The 13,183-nt window shown below is 38.9% G+C and overlaps 3 protein-coding genes across 6 annotated transcripts in view; 1 reads left to right on the forward strand and 2 right to left on the reverse strand.

Annotated features, from left to right (window-relative positions):
- Positions 1-1,280: 1,280 nt before the first annotated feature.
- Positions 1,281-6,498, reverse strand: fbxo4 (F-box protein 4). 3 transcript variants are annotated; one of them, XM_035991844.1, is made up of 8 exons: positions 6,333-6,498; positions 6,115-6,280; positions 3,889-4,163; positions 3,576-3,796; positions 3,142-3,217; positions 2,872-3,044; positions 2,528-2,754; positions 1,281-2,417 (listed from the first exon to the last, which is right to left on the reverse strand). In XM_035991844.1, the coding sequence occupies exons 2-8, from the start codon at positions 6,274-6,276 to the stop codon at positions 2,325-2,327; spliced, it is 1,227 nt and encodes a 408-aa protein (XP_035847737.1). In that variant the 5' UTR covers positions 6,277-6,280; positions 6,333-6,498; the 3' UTR covers positions 1,281-2,324. The 3 variants fall into 3 exon arrangements, with proteins under 3 accessions (XP_035847737.1, XP_031161295.1, XP_031161294.1); XM_031305435.2 differs by having other exon boundaries at positions 6,115-6,293; XM_031305434.2 differs by lacking the exon at positions 6,333-6,498 and having other exon boundaries at positions 6,115-6,316.
- Positions 6,499-6,701: 203 nt separating this feature from the next.
- On the reverse strand, positions 6,702-11,659 carry c2h5orf51 (chromosome 2 C5orf51 homolog). Of its 2 annotated transcripts, none has more exons than XM_031305438.2 (6): positions 11,591-11,659; positions 9,950-10,059; positions 8,835-8,981; positions 8,510-8,641; positions 7,930-8,044; positions 6,702-7,797 (listed from the first exon to the last, which is right to left on the reverse strand). In XM_031305438.2, the coding sequence occupies exons 1-6, from the start codon at positions 11,637-11,639 to the stop codon at positions 7,562-7,564; spliced, it is 789 nt and encodes a 262-aa protein (XP_031161298.1). In that variant the 5' UTR covers positions 11,640-11,659; the 3' UTR covers positions 6,702-7,561. The 2 variants fall into 2 exon arrangements, with proteins under 2 accessions (XP_031161298.1, XP_031161297.1); XM_031305437.2 differs by lacking the exon at positions 11,591-11,659 and adding an exon at positions 11,044-11,253.
- A 1,101-nt stretch (positions 11,660-12,760) lies between these two features.
- oxct1a (3-oxoacid CoA transferase 1a) overlaps positions 12,761-13,183 on the forward strand; it is a 49,885-nt gene continuing 49,462 nt past the window's right edge. The window contains exon 1 of the mRNA XM_031305005.2: positions 12,761-13,060. Within this exon, the coding sequence (XP_031160865.1) occupies positions 12,956-13,060 (105 nt within the window). The 5' untranslated portion in view covers positions 12,761-12,955. The remainder of the gene's footprint in view (positions 13,061-13,183) is intronic.

Consider the following 13,183-nt stretch of genomic DNA (forward strand, 5'->3'; position numbering starts at 1 on the left):
GGCTGCGAACAGTAACTCTATTGCTAGTTCTAGCTTCTTTAGTCTGCATTCAAATAGAAGTGAGAAAAAAAAAAACAATCACCAGTATTCAGCTCGGCTTAATGCATCTAAATTGCACCAATGATGGTCCTATTCTAAATCTGTCTATGAAAATGATTCTTGAGACAAAATAACCCTTTTGATGGAAGGGCTGCTGGGGGGAAAAAATACTTTTACCAAAGACTTGTGGTTACCTAGGGGACTAGAACAAAAGAGCACCAGTGTGGCACATTATCATTATCTATCATGCTGCCATTAGGGCATGTGAACACTTCTGCCAGGGACACTGAATATGAAATGAGTGGTAATTTTCAGTGGAAAAACACAACTTAAACCATTCAGTGAGACATATGATCTGTAAGTGCGCTGGAATTCAGTTTTAGAAAAGCAGCACATGCAAAAGTAGACTTAAAGATTGTTACTGAATTATTTTGAATCAGTGTGAATCTAGAATGACTAACCAAGTGTCTACAGTTGGGTTTGTACCTCCATTTAAATATTACAGAATATATTGTGGATTTTTCATGCTTGCTTGACCAAAGCCAAGTGAAGATTAATTTTCAGGTCCAACTGTGCATCTGAATTATTTACAGTAGAACGTTAAAAAAAACCTTTATGGCACTGAGATCCATACTCCTGCTGTGATTATTTCACAACTATGTTCACAAATTTTTTTTCTCAGGTTCTTACCTCTTTTCAGCTTTTACTTGCTAGTCAAACACTCAAGGAACTTAGAAAGTCAGCGCTTGCGGTAAGTAAGCACTGAATCACACAGCTACTGGTGCCCTGGTGGCCAAAACAGCATATTCTTCCATGCTTTCTAACATACAGATGTAAGCTCAACTTTTCATGCCAGGGCTGGCCTCAGAGGAAAGGAAAGGAATTATCTTTCACTGCTCACAGAATTTAGACTTGTGAATATGTGCATGAGATATGCCGACGAATGCAGAAAAGAAAGAAGTAAAAAGGAGAAGACACATACTTGACTCACATACAGTTTTGTCATTGTGATTACTTAACAGCGATTTACTAGTTATCTAACAGCCATTTAGTGAGTTCAGTAATGTAAGCGACTGAAAGTGTGACTCATCCACCACAAAAAAAATCTGTAATTCTCAAACCTTTTAGAGAATAAAGTGATTGTGAAAAAAAAAATGTAATATGTAAACATTTTTTACAAACTAATTTTGAAAAATATATATATATATATATATATATATATATATATATATATATATGCAGCATAAACAAATATAAATATGAATATGAATATCAAAAGGCAACAGTTCTTAATTGCATAAACATAACATATTTAATTCAATTGATTGTATTACAGTTTAGCTCTAAAAGTCATATATTTGCAGTATATGATTGTAAATCATTGATCTGAAAGCAGTGAATTTTGTGTGAGTTATCCAAGCTGACTTTTTGTAGGAGGATTGTTGGCACATATGCCTAACTGTAAAAATGTGGTAAATCAGGTCATTATGAGCCTTAAAAAAACATAGAAAATGTCATGTCAAAAAATTTACAATCTCTTACCCATTTTAAACCAAACAGCGGGCCACCTGATTCTTTCACCGATTGTAAACCTGTCATGATATGGCACATTAATTAAAGTACCACATACTTATTACATATATACGTAGCATATGATAGGTAAGGTAGTAATAGTCAAAGTGAGGTTTTACATGGATGGATTTCACCACTTTTTAGGGCGGTCCTCAGGCCCTATTGAATTCCGTATATTATTAATTCTAGAACTAAATCACATTTTTGAGGGGCTAAAGGTGCTCGAAAACACATGAAACTCTGCAAATCTATCAGAAGTGGTGAAAAAAAAATGATAAGCGATATGGGTCTCAGGCTTTGGTGTAGCAAATTGGCAAACTAACAGTTTTCAAAGTAAAAGCCCCCACCTTTAAATTTGACGTAGTGCATAGTGTGTGTTGTCTAGTGCCAAATAGTGGACACAGGAAGTGGCACAACATTTTAAATACGTCTTTTTTTGTCAGCGCAGCACACTCCACGCAGGAAATAAAGTCTAACAAGTGCACGCAGTGTCCGATGGTCACGGAAATGCAAGTCATAGTTATAGTTAGAAACCCATTAGTTCTGTTGCAGATCCAGTTCATGAAATCCCAAAGGCAGTGCTCCCATCATGAGACGTTCAGCGCACATGTGGTATACATTACTCAGGAAATTCCGTAGTCTTGGTGTTAGGATGACGCAGCAATGCAATTTGTGGCTTTCATTCATCTGGCGGCAGCAGCAGAAGTTGGATACTAGCTACCATAGAGCTTGACTCCAGAACATCTCAGCAACCAAGAAATGCCATCCAGAAGACCTGACAGGGATTCTGCTACAGTATCCTGCACCTGAATAACAGAGAGAAACACAAACACAGGCTGAAAATATCCTCAAAATGAAACTGGGTGGATAGAAATGCATTTGAAGGCTTTCAGTTGATCAAATATCCGACAATTACCATCCAGGGGTTAGCCAGCTGGGGTAGGCCGAGTCTCTTTGCTACGTCGACACAGGGAGTGCGACAACTGGCCCTGTTTCTGCTGGTAAAAGTTTGTAGACTGGTTATCCTGACCTCTTCCGGTTCTTCTCTGGAGACACAGGAGAGCACTAGCAGAGGCCTGGATGCTGAATCCTCTGCAGAGCTCAGCACAGCCCGAATCTGAGCCCCCTCAGACTCCCCCTCACCTTTTTTTTAATGCAAAGGTTCTGTGCTGAGGATTTATATGGCAAGAAACATGCATGATGTGACATGCTGGTAACAGAGGAGCAAAAGCTGCAAATAGAAATGTCCTCTCATCCCACCTCTCCCAGGCTCTGCATTGGCTACATAGATGAAACCATCCACCACCTGGCACACTTGCTGGACCTGAGGAGCAGGGCTGTAGACTGGATAGCCTGAGTCATCTGATCCTTCAAATCTAAAAAGTTTATTACTGATGCTCTGCTGCTGCACTCTGGCTATTTCCCTCTCTGCCCTGCACACACAAAGTTAAATGACTGGCCGTATTCACAATAATATGCAGAAAAAGATAATTGCAACTCGCATTGTAACTTTAAATACAAAGTGCTTACCTATTGGTTGAGTACAGAGTCAGGATATTCAATTTATGTTGGTTGTTGAACATGTAACTGATCCCTGAGCCGATACCTAGAATAAAAAAAAGGTTTGGTGGTTACATTCTTGGGGCATCTCAGCTGACAGAGAGATAACGATTGTGGGCCAATACTGCCACCTAGTGGTGGGCAAATAAACCTACAACAACCAAGATAAACAATGTGATTTTTTAAAATAATTAGTATCCTGTTGGAGTCAATGTGTAATTGAAATGCAATATTTGTAGTTTGGGTATACAACAATCTGATTCCAGTGACAGCTCATTTGAGCTTAAGAAGAAGCTAGACTTTCGAACTGATCCAAGGGTAGATTTGTCACTGTGTCATAAATGATCAGAAAGGACCGGGAGGTTATCCTTCATCATTAGCACTCAACATCCATATTATCTCACCATTTATCTGTCTGTGAGGAGTGCCTGACACAGGAAGCACATCTGGGGCATGCATGAGCCTTGTGACTAAAGAGACATCCAGCTGCTCCATGCCAGGGCCAAACATGGCATAACGTGGTTCAGATGAGGGCACCAGAGACTGAAGAAATGACGTCACAACCTCATATGCCGGCCGTGAAGGAAGCCATTGTTGTCTGCAAGATGGACAGCCTTTCAGGTATCTGATGAGACAAAAATGGCGGTCAAAAACGTTTCTGTCTAACAAATTGTTACCAACTGACCTTGATACAGGACGACAGAAAAATATACTCACTCTGACATGTAGTCAAATTTCAATTCCATCACTTTGTCGTCCCCCTCTTCTCTATCATCCAGGCTTTCATCTTCATTGATTAGTGGTGCATCCAACAACTCCAGTTGGGGCATGCTCACATGATCAATGGAGGGCCAGTATGGCATGTCCCTGAGCAGGAAGTATCTCCACAGTAATGGATCTCTAACCATGGCCCTCCAGTACCGACTGGTGGCTCCAAGGCAGCAGATATCCGCAGGAGACAGAAGGGTCATGATCAGGAACTGTACGTCCACCTTAAGCAGGGAGAATATGATTTGATATGATGAGGATTTCAACAAAGCAATACAGAAGAGTATCAAGAACCAGTTAAGAGATGGAGCCAGGGACAAAAAAGGTGGACAATCACTAACACCAGCAAATCTATTATCAATTAAAATACACAGAAGGATAGGAAAAGTCTGGCATTAAAAATGTTACTTTAGTGAAAGTACATTGTATTATCAGGAAAATGTACCTAAAGTATCAAAGTAAAAAGTATTCATTATAAAGGCAAAATGGTCTCTGTCAGTTATACTCTATATTATTGTATTGTTAATACAGATGCATTTACATACATTTAAGTAAACTGCATTTTAATGTTGGAGCTGTTCAAAACTGGGGTAGTTTATGTTATTTCATTTGTCTGGCATCAATCATGGTCAACACCTCCTCCTCTCACCCCCTACATCAGACTGTGAGTTCCCTGAGCAGCTCCTTCAGCAGCAGACTGCTGCTCCCTCAGTGCAAGAAGGAGCGCTACCGCAGGTCCTTCATTCCAGCAGCAGTCAGACTCTTTAATGCAACATCACAATGTAGCACTGCTAGCTGTTTCTGCAATATGAGCCATCACTGGACAATATTCTGCACTATGCATATTTATTTATTTATCACTCTTTGTTACCTCCAACTGTGCAATATTTAATTTCAATTAATCTGTATATCTGTGTTTGGGTGTTTATTGTGTAAATATGTTGTATGGTTTATTACTATTATTATTATTATTATCTACTAATGTCTACTTATGTATTTGTGTTATTCTGAAGTGTGTACATTTTTTCTTTTGAGCTGCTGTAGCACAGGAATTTCCCCAGTGTGGGATTAATAAAGTCTATCTTATCTTACTGCTTATATTATTCCAATGTTTACTTTTTATATTTTACACAAGCTATACTAGGCCTATGTGTGCAGGTCAGTTTGACTTTTGGTGTGCAGAGACCTTAAATCAAAGCATCTTCTTCAATTACTGTGAGAAGCTCTTATCTTTAAAAAGGCAAAATTGTTCTCACACAGATACATTGGAAAACTGTCTCTGGAGGAGATATAGAAGACAGCAGGCATACTTCGTTAGGAGTGCTTGTATTGTTTAAACAAAAAAAGATTTCAGCTTTTTCTGTCACTGCTGGGAGACGAATCAATCCAAAAACTTTTATGTTTAGGTCGAAAAACGTCACAATATATTCAAATGAACCCAAGTGTAATCAGATCAGACAATGCGTAAGTAGCCTACCATTTGTAGGTAGCCTACAAATTCTATTCTGAGTAGACTGACTGAAAACAGTGCGTTTCTTTTCACCACTTGACTCTATTAAGATTTAACACGCTCATTTCCCTTTATATAATTTAATATCTTGTCCAGTTTTATTATTACCCCCTTGGCGAAGGTTATGTTTTTGGTGCAGTTTGTTTAAAACTTTATTGCGTAACTTTTTTATAATAATGAACGTCCGTTACATTTAAGCCACTGCCCAATGAGTTGATACAAAGCTAATTAAGACTACCAGCTCCACAAAACTCTCTATCTGTATTTCTCAGCATGGCTGTTTAGAAATTGGTGTCTTCCGGTAATAAAAATCGGAAATTGGTGTCTTCCGGTAATAAAAATCGGTGGAAGATATGGGCCAGGGAAGGGCCCATTACATTTAGCAGCAGATCCGAATCACGGGGCGGATACAAGATGTTTTCACTTTCTTTAGCTTGGGAGATAGGGAATGGCCTTGGCCGCGGTCTGCATTATCCGAGTGTTTTTTTTTTAATCCAAATTGTTGGCATTACGGTAACGTTCGAGTCGAACTTGCACAATGCTTTTACCTAACATTGCCCTACATCGGTTTATGAGATGAACACAGACTTAAACAAACGTTTTCACCGCAATAGTTTTGCAGAGTTGAAGAAATTAAAAACATTTCCATGAATGATTTGACTCACCGGTAAGCTATCAAGAAATCCCGGTAATGGCTCTTCTCCCGTGTCTACATGCGTCAAGTCGTCTTTGACAACTTTGCCACTGTTGGAAAAGTATCTCTCTCTGAATCGCCTGAGGCTGCGGATCACAACAGACTGGTTGAGCTGCTGGATCTTTCCTGCCATGACTTCAGGTGTGAGTGAGAATACCATAGGATAATACCACAGACTGTAGATAGAAGGATAATACACATTACACTGTAATATGGAACTAGAGAGATGACCACACCGTATTTGACGTTTACCTATTTGTCATACTTCCTTGTTGCTGGCGGCAGTAGGGCATTATGGGTATTGTAGTTCCACAATAATTGGCAGCTAAAAGTCTCAGCTTGCAAAGTGCAAGTTTAATTGTGTTGTCTTCTCGTCTTTTTTTCGACGCCACGTGTTTTTTTCTTTTTCCAACGTTTTAAATTGTTACATTTTTCTTCTACACATTTTCAGCGCTTATTTCTACGTCCCATATTTTCTGATATAAAACAAAAATTGAAAACGGGTAAATTTGACCCGAAGTCAACAAAAGGATTATGTTGCAATGTAAAATAAACGTGTTTTTCTTAAAACAACGCGCGTTTATTGTCAACGAGGACATAGAAAAAGAAAAGAAAATGATTTTCGTCCAAACACAGGTTCTCTAATAGTTATACTATCAAGATTATTGAAGTGGCAGAAAATGGAACTTGCAATAGATGGGGATACAAGTGGCGCATTACAAAGCTGGTATGAACAAATTTGAACATACTTCAAATAGTCATTAATACATCATTGTCAAACAGTTTTTGAACACCTTTTCTTTGCCTTAAGTGTGCACATTTTTATACACACACACACACACACACACACACACACATATAATGTATATGCAATTATAATATATTAAAAGCATAACAAAATAGCAACAAAACAATAAATAAAATGTTACTGTGCAATGTCTCATTTCCAGCTGGATTATCTTAAAATTTTTAATCTTAAAAAAAATGAAAGAAAAAAGGTCAATTTTATTAATACCCTTTTTATATTCATATTAATGTTATTATAAACACATTCTCAGGGCAAAATAAGTGCCCTGGGCAACAGTCTGGAATCAAGATGATAACTGCTTTTTAAGCAGGACAGGGCAAAAAAATATTCAACTCTCTGCATCCCCTGCCAGTTTTACACCACCTACCTTATCCTTTCTAACCTCTCTTTCACTGCTTTGGCCTGGGCCGTTTGGCATGGGATGAGATTGCCTGTAGACACTGATCCAAAGAATCTTTTCTTCAAACATTTTCTTCCCATGCTCCCCCTAAACCTTTCACAACATTACACCCCACCTGATGGATTCCATTTTTATTTGGGGTTGACACACATTTGAATACTGAACTTAGATCTGTGCCTGAAGGCATCTTCAACACAGGAGCAGCTTGGTTCACTGTAAAATACTAAGGATTTCCTTGGCATTCTCTGTGTTCCAGCCCTGGCCCTGCAGAGGGCCCTCACATGCAAGCACGTATTTGTTGAGGATCTGTGTGCCAATGTCCCGAAACTGGAGGCGATCTTCTTTGCGATCCATAGTGTCAGCGCTGCAGTCCTCATACTTGACTGCCCAGAAACACATTTCCCCGATGTACATCATTGTCAACAGGTGCGTGTCTGAGAAGATACCTGGCCGAAACATAAGAAGGTAGTGAGTATGATCACATGGTCCACTTGAATGGTTTTCTTTAACTGAAGAATTGTCTTAAACTAGTATTTATACATATACAGTAATACAGTATTAACTGCTGGCATATTTACCTTCAGATAGGAAGCTTGCTGTAGCAGTGTCATGAAGCACCACCCCATCGTTGAGCTTCACAGAGTTTCTCACCTGCAGCATCCGCATTAGGTAGCGCACCCCTTCCTGAATACACTGGATTAAAATATCAGTCTAATGAGCATTAGGCCTAATCAAACCATTTAAGACAGACAGAAGCTAATGCGGATCTTAACAAACAAACAAACAAACAAACCGCATATGCCAACAACCGTTTTAGATGTTGCACGAGTCCATATTGGGATTTAAATCAATTTTTTTTTTTTTTTAAAGATTATTTTTTGGGGACTTTTCCCTTTATTATAGAGTGACAGTGGATAGACCGGAAAGGGGGAGAGAGATGGGGGATGACACACAGCAAAGGACAGCAGGTCGGATTCGAACCCACGCTGCAAAGGACTCAGCCCACATGGGGCGAACGCTCTTACTGGGTGAGCTAGAGGCCGCCCCTTAAATCAAATTTAAATTAACTATGCAGCCCTAATACTAAACGGCTGTTTTTACCAAAACAAAGTACATTTGTCTGGCACAAATACAATGTTCACAAATACAATGTGGCACCTTAAGGAATGTGTCCTTGTTTTTCTTAATCCACTGTTTTCGTTGATGAAGGGTGTGGCAGTACATGTACAGCAGAGCTCCACGTCTCCAATAGAGGCATTCCAACAGCTCTAGGCCCAAAACAGACTGCACCTATTATAAACCAAAAGACATGAATAGTATAGTAAGACAATTACATGGAAGTAAATGTAAGTGTTTTTTTTGCAAAACTATAAACCAAGAGAACATTGAAGTGGATCTAGACTGGAAATACTTGATAATCAACCAGAAAAAAACATGTACAGAACATGCAAACAAAATCATGTTGAGACACACATATACACACTTCTTGTGCTGGGGCTAGCCTCCCTGCCAAAACTTCTGGCTCGGTCAGGTCCTGCAGGAGCTGCTGGATTTTAAATGGTGAACAGTCCTCAGGGAACTCCTGGTCCACCAGTTTATTCTCTTCATAAAATGTGATGTCTAGGATCACCTAAATGATGAAAAACAAATATATACCCACACCAGACACTGAATACAAGGTGCAAGAAAACTAAGCAACATTTCCAAATTTACTCAAATCTGTTACAAGTCATCAGAAACAATTACCTCCCTCTTCTCACTAAATTACTTTATTGAGTTCTCCCATTAATAAAAAGGTAGACCAAATTAGGAATGAAACTGATAATATACTTGCCAGGAAGTGGAAGCCACAGCTGTAGCCTCTTCTCCAAAACTCTTAGTTACCCCTTCTCAAAAGCTAAGTATCATTACTAAAATCGAATTAACTCCCAATGTATCGAGTATTCAGTAGCAACCAGTTGCTTGATTACTGGCAATTTGATACTAAAAACCTTATTGAGCCTTTTCAGTCAGGATTTGGACCACTTCACATCACCAAGACAACCATAACGACCTCCAACTAGCCAACGACTCCAGTACACTTGTTTTTAAATGTTCCTTGACCTAAGCACCTCTTAAGGCTTGGTACCAACTTCCTTCGCAGCTTGGGACTACGTTTCCACTCCTACATTCTTAAAGCCATGATATCAGTTTCCAAAAAGTACATATTGTGTAGCATATGGTTTTGAACTCAAAAGACTAAACTGAGGGTCCTCTGCAGGTTTGCTGTTTATAGGGGAAGAATGAAAAAAATAACCCACAGCAATTTTGGTTGATTGTTTTGTCACTTATCAAGCAAAATGCCAAGCATTTGCTGGTTACGCCTTCTCAAATTTAAGGATGCTTTTCCTTGTTTTATACAATCAACCATGATACATTAGTAGGAATAGGTATGCAGATCTGAAGATCACCTTGAGTTCGGGGAAATTGAGATGGGCATTTGTACTATTTTCTGATGTTTTGTTCAACAAAATGATTAATTGAAAACAGAGTCAAATATTAAAAACTAATGAAAATAATTATTAATTGCAGCTCTAGACATTCAATGTAATGAAGTACCTGTGTGTAATCCTGAAGCACCTTGGAAAGGTTGCTACTCTCCCCTCCTTGCCTGTAATAGCTTTTCAACTTGTCTAGTATGGCAGACGCATTCTGTAAATAGTCATCATCTATGGAAGAACGATATGTTAACAGGTTACCAATTACAGATCTATAAATAAAACTGGTCTCCAACGTGACGCTTTTTACTTACATGTTAATACAAAACAATTCGACTGACGCTAGAACAAGTTTTAACGTTCCAAAGTTAAAAGCAGTGTGACTATGCAGCAACATAGTAATTAACAATTAAGGCATAAAATGCGAACTAACATTTTAAGCGTTTGCCAGTGTTTAAATATAACAATAATAATAATAATAATAATAATAATAATAATAATACATGACTTTATTTATATAGCACCTTTAAAAACAGTTTGCAAAGTGCTTTGACAGACAAAGCAAGCCAAAAGCAGGATATCCAGGAGGTGAATATAACAGAGAGCTACACTGGTGCCAAACAATAGTATGACACAAATTGGGTTACTAAATCAAGTAGCTAGACAAAAGACGCAAAATATAGTAGAGAAGTGAAAAACACATAAAAATGTGAAAATAAAAAAGGGTAAATTCAATAAGAAAAATAAAATAGAAATAAAGTGACTAATTAATAATATAAAATAATTAACAATTAACTCAACTTTAGATAATTTACTATGACGCCAAGTTACACTGGTTACACTACGCAGCATCGTGTTTCATGGCCAGCTAAACGTTTGTCAACAATACTGCATTTTAGCTAACGTTAGCCAACTTAACGTTACGCTAGCAACCACATATTTAAAAACAACCATCGGTCAGTGAGTAAATGTTACTATAACGCTACTAAGTCAACACTTCACCACCTGTTAACTAACCGTAGGGCAAATATTATTTGTCAACATGAAATGTCCATCAGGCAGCAACTGTTGTTATAGTTGCAAGCTGTTAGATAACGTTAGCTAGCTTGCTAGTTGGCTAATAAACTGCGTATATATTTATCTCTGAATGAACTGAACAAGAATGCTAGCCACGCATACGAGGTGCCAAAAAAATGAACAGCGCCTTATCGATACCTTGCTTTTCAGCTCTGAGACTGGAACACTTGATATCTAACTCAAATATCCTTCTCTCCAACTCAAAACCTTGTCGCCTGTAGTCGTCGGCCATGACTAAAGTATGCGTCACGTGAGCCAGGGATAATGCTGCATTCACGTGCTCCTCGGATGCATGCTCGGATGGCCACTTTTCCCGATTTGTGAAGTAGTTTTTCCGACTTTGGTGTGTTCACGAGTCGTAATGTAGGAAAAAAATGGACGCTACAGAGAATATTGTTGTATTTTATTGCTCAGAGCGTTTAAACAAGAGCTGTTTTCTGCATTTATTTCCAGTTTGACGCTATTCGTGATTTTGTCCCAGACGTGTTGCTGCACCATGACGTTATACGTTAAAGTCCCTAAAACCACTAAAATATTGCTTTAACTGACTTGTTATCAGGGTTAATGATAATAAATAACCTTTCCAACTTATCTAGGTCACTCTACGTGGACAGCTTCTAACTGTAACCTAGCTATTTGCCAAAATACAAAAAAAAAAGATTTTAATTAATAAAAAGTTTCTTACCAATATTCTTATAATACATCCATGCCAATAACCCAACATGTACGTTCATCCGCCATGTTTATGCGTAATATGACGCCAATCCGCCAAGTCGTGTAGCAAAGTGTTAGCCGAATTTCCGAGTTGTTATCTGAGTTGTATATCGAGGAGGCATTCTGAAACTCATTTTTTCCGATTCTTCCTATACGACCTGAATGCAGCATCAGTCACGTGCGTATGTCATGTCTTTCCAAAATGTTTCTGTGTGCGGCGCATAGACTACAGTCTATGGTGCGGCCATACATACGCCTGGGGCAGAGTGATGGCTCTGGCCTGGGGTTTAATCGTTCTCTTAATACATCCATGGGTATAATACATCCAGCAGCAGCAGAGACAGCAATGCAAAAAAGTGGCTCGACTACAGTATGAAAACATTACGTTATCATTCCAATTCCCCATTTATCTAGTAGGTTAACATAATTAATAGGAGAGATACCGCTGTAGTTAAGAGAGAAACTCGCATACTGTGTTTCTTTTAATTTGCATATTTTCTGTATTTGTAGCGTTTTGCACGTGTTTTTGAAGTTATAGTATTTTTTTTAATTTTTTTTTACAATGTTTCATCTCTGTATTTACAGCACGTTTAAGTGTAGACTGTATAAAAAGGAAGACGCTTCTCCAATGTTGTTCCTCCAGCTTCCCCCACTGTACTAAAGTAAAGCCAAAATATCAGGGCGCTGCCAGTCACTTTGCCAGACCCTCCTCTGTAGCAGAGTGTTCTATATGGCTCTGCTCTGTAGTAGTGATCAGGCGGTGGGTGGAACAGGAGTCGCGGTATCGTCTCCCGACCAATCGCGAGTCAATCATAGCTGTCAATCATGACGTTTCACCCCCGTTTTTATTGCATCAAATAACTAATGAAAACCAAACGTATCAGAAAAATTAACACTTGAACAAACATCAACGTGAACAGAACTACCAAAACATGACACAAACCATTTTCGTGGGAAATTAATTGACGTGTATTTTCAATTTTTGTTTTGCCCATCCGCTAACATGGAGCCCGAGGGTCGGGTTTTGACTGCAGCCAGCCACCAGGGGGCCGTTGAAGCGCGTTTGCCCTGCTCGGCCACCGTATTGTGGTTGTGGTGAAAGGGTTAAATTCAAATTAGCTTGCCGAGCCCCCTCTATCCTCTATCCTCTACTGCTTGGTCCAGCCTCTGGTCCAGCCCATTGAGACACCAGCCAATGTCATCGTGGCTCTGACGTTTTGGTGTGTGCACTGCTGGTAGCCACATTTTGCGACCTTTCAGCATACATCATCTGTCTTCCACCGGCTGGAGCTTTCACTCTGCTCATCGGCTCATCCTCCTTGTATAGATCTAAAACATGGCGGCCTTCAAAGCTTTGTACAGAGCGCAGAGTTTATTCTACAAAAACGTCTCATATCCCTGCAGAACCAAATTAAATTTGGCTAATCTCCAATTGACCAAGGTTGGTATTAAACGGTTAACGTTAATTTGTTGTAGAAATAGCATTGTTGAAATGAGATGGTTGCGAATGATTGCAAGATTAAAAGATCATAATATTATAAAGATTGTATTCGATTTTTCGTGT

This window comes from Sander lucioperca, chromosome 2 (assembly GCF_008315115.2).
Source record: "Sander lucioperca isolate FBNREF2018 chromosome 2, SLUC_FBN_1.2, whole genome shotgun sequence".
Classification (NCBI taxonomy): Eukaryota; Metazoa; Chordata; class Actinopteri; order Perciformes; family Percidae; genus Sander; species Sander lucioperca.

Coding starts and splice junctions, on each gene's coding strand:
- fbxo4 (XM_031305434.2), bottom strand. CDS start 6,303: ATGGTATTCTCACTCACACCTGAAGTCATGGCAGGAAAGATCCAGCAG. Junction 3,045..3,141: donor ACTCTGTACTCAACCAATAG/GTAAGCACTTTG, acceptor TTGTGTGTGCAG/GGCAGAGAGGGAAATAGCCA. Junction 2,755..2,871: donor CAATGCAGAGCCTGGGAGAG/GTGGGATGAGAG, acceptor ATTAAAAAAAAG/GTGAGGGGGAGTCTGAGGGG.
- c2h5orf51 (XM_031305437.2), bottom strand. CDS start 11,137: ATGGCCGACGACTACAGGCGACAAGGTTTTGAGTTGGAGAGAAGGATA. Junction 8,642..8,834: donor GGCTAGCCCCAGCACAAGAA/GTGTGTATATGT, acceptor GGTTTATAATAG/GTGCAGTCTGTTTTGGGCCT. Junction 7,798..7,929: donor AGCAAGCTTCCTATCTGAAG/GTAAATATGCCA, acceptor TGTTTCGGCCAG/GTATCTTCTCAGACACGCAC.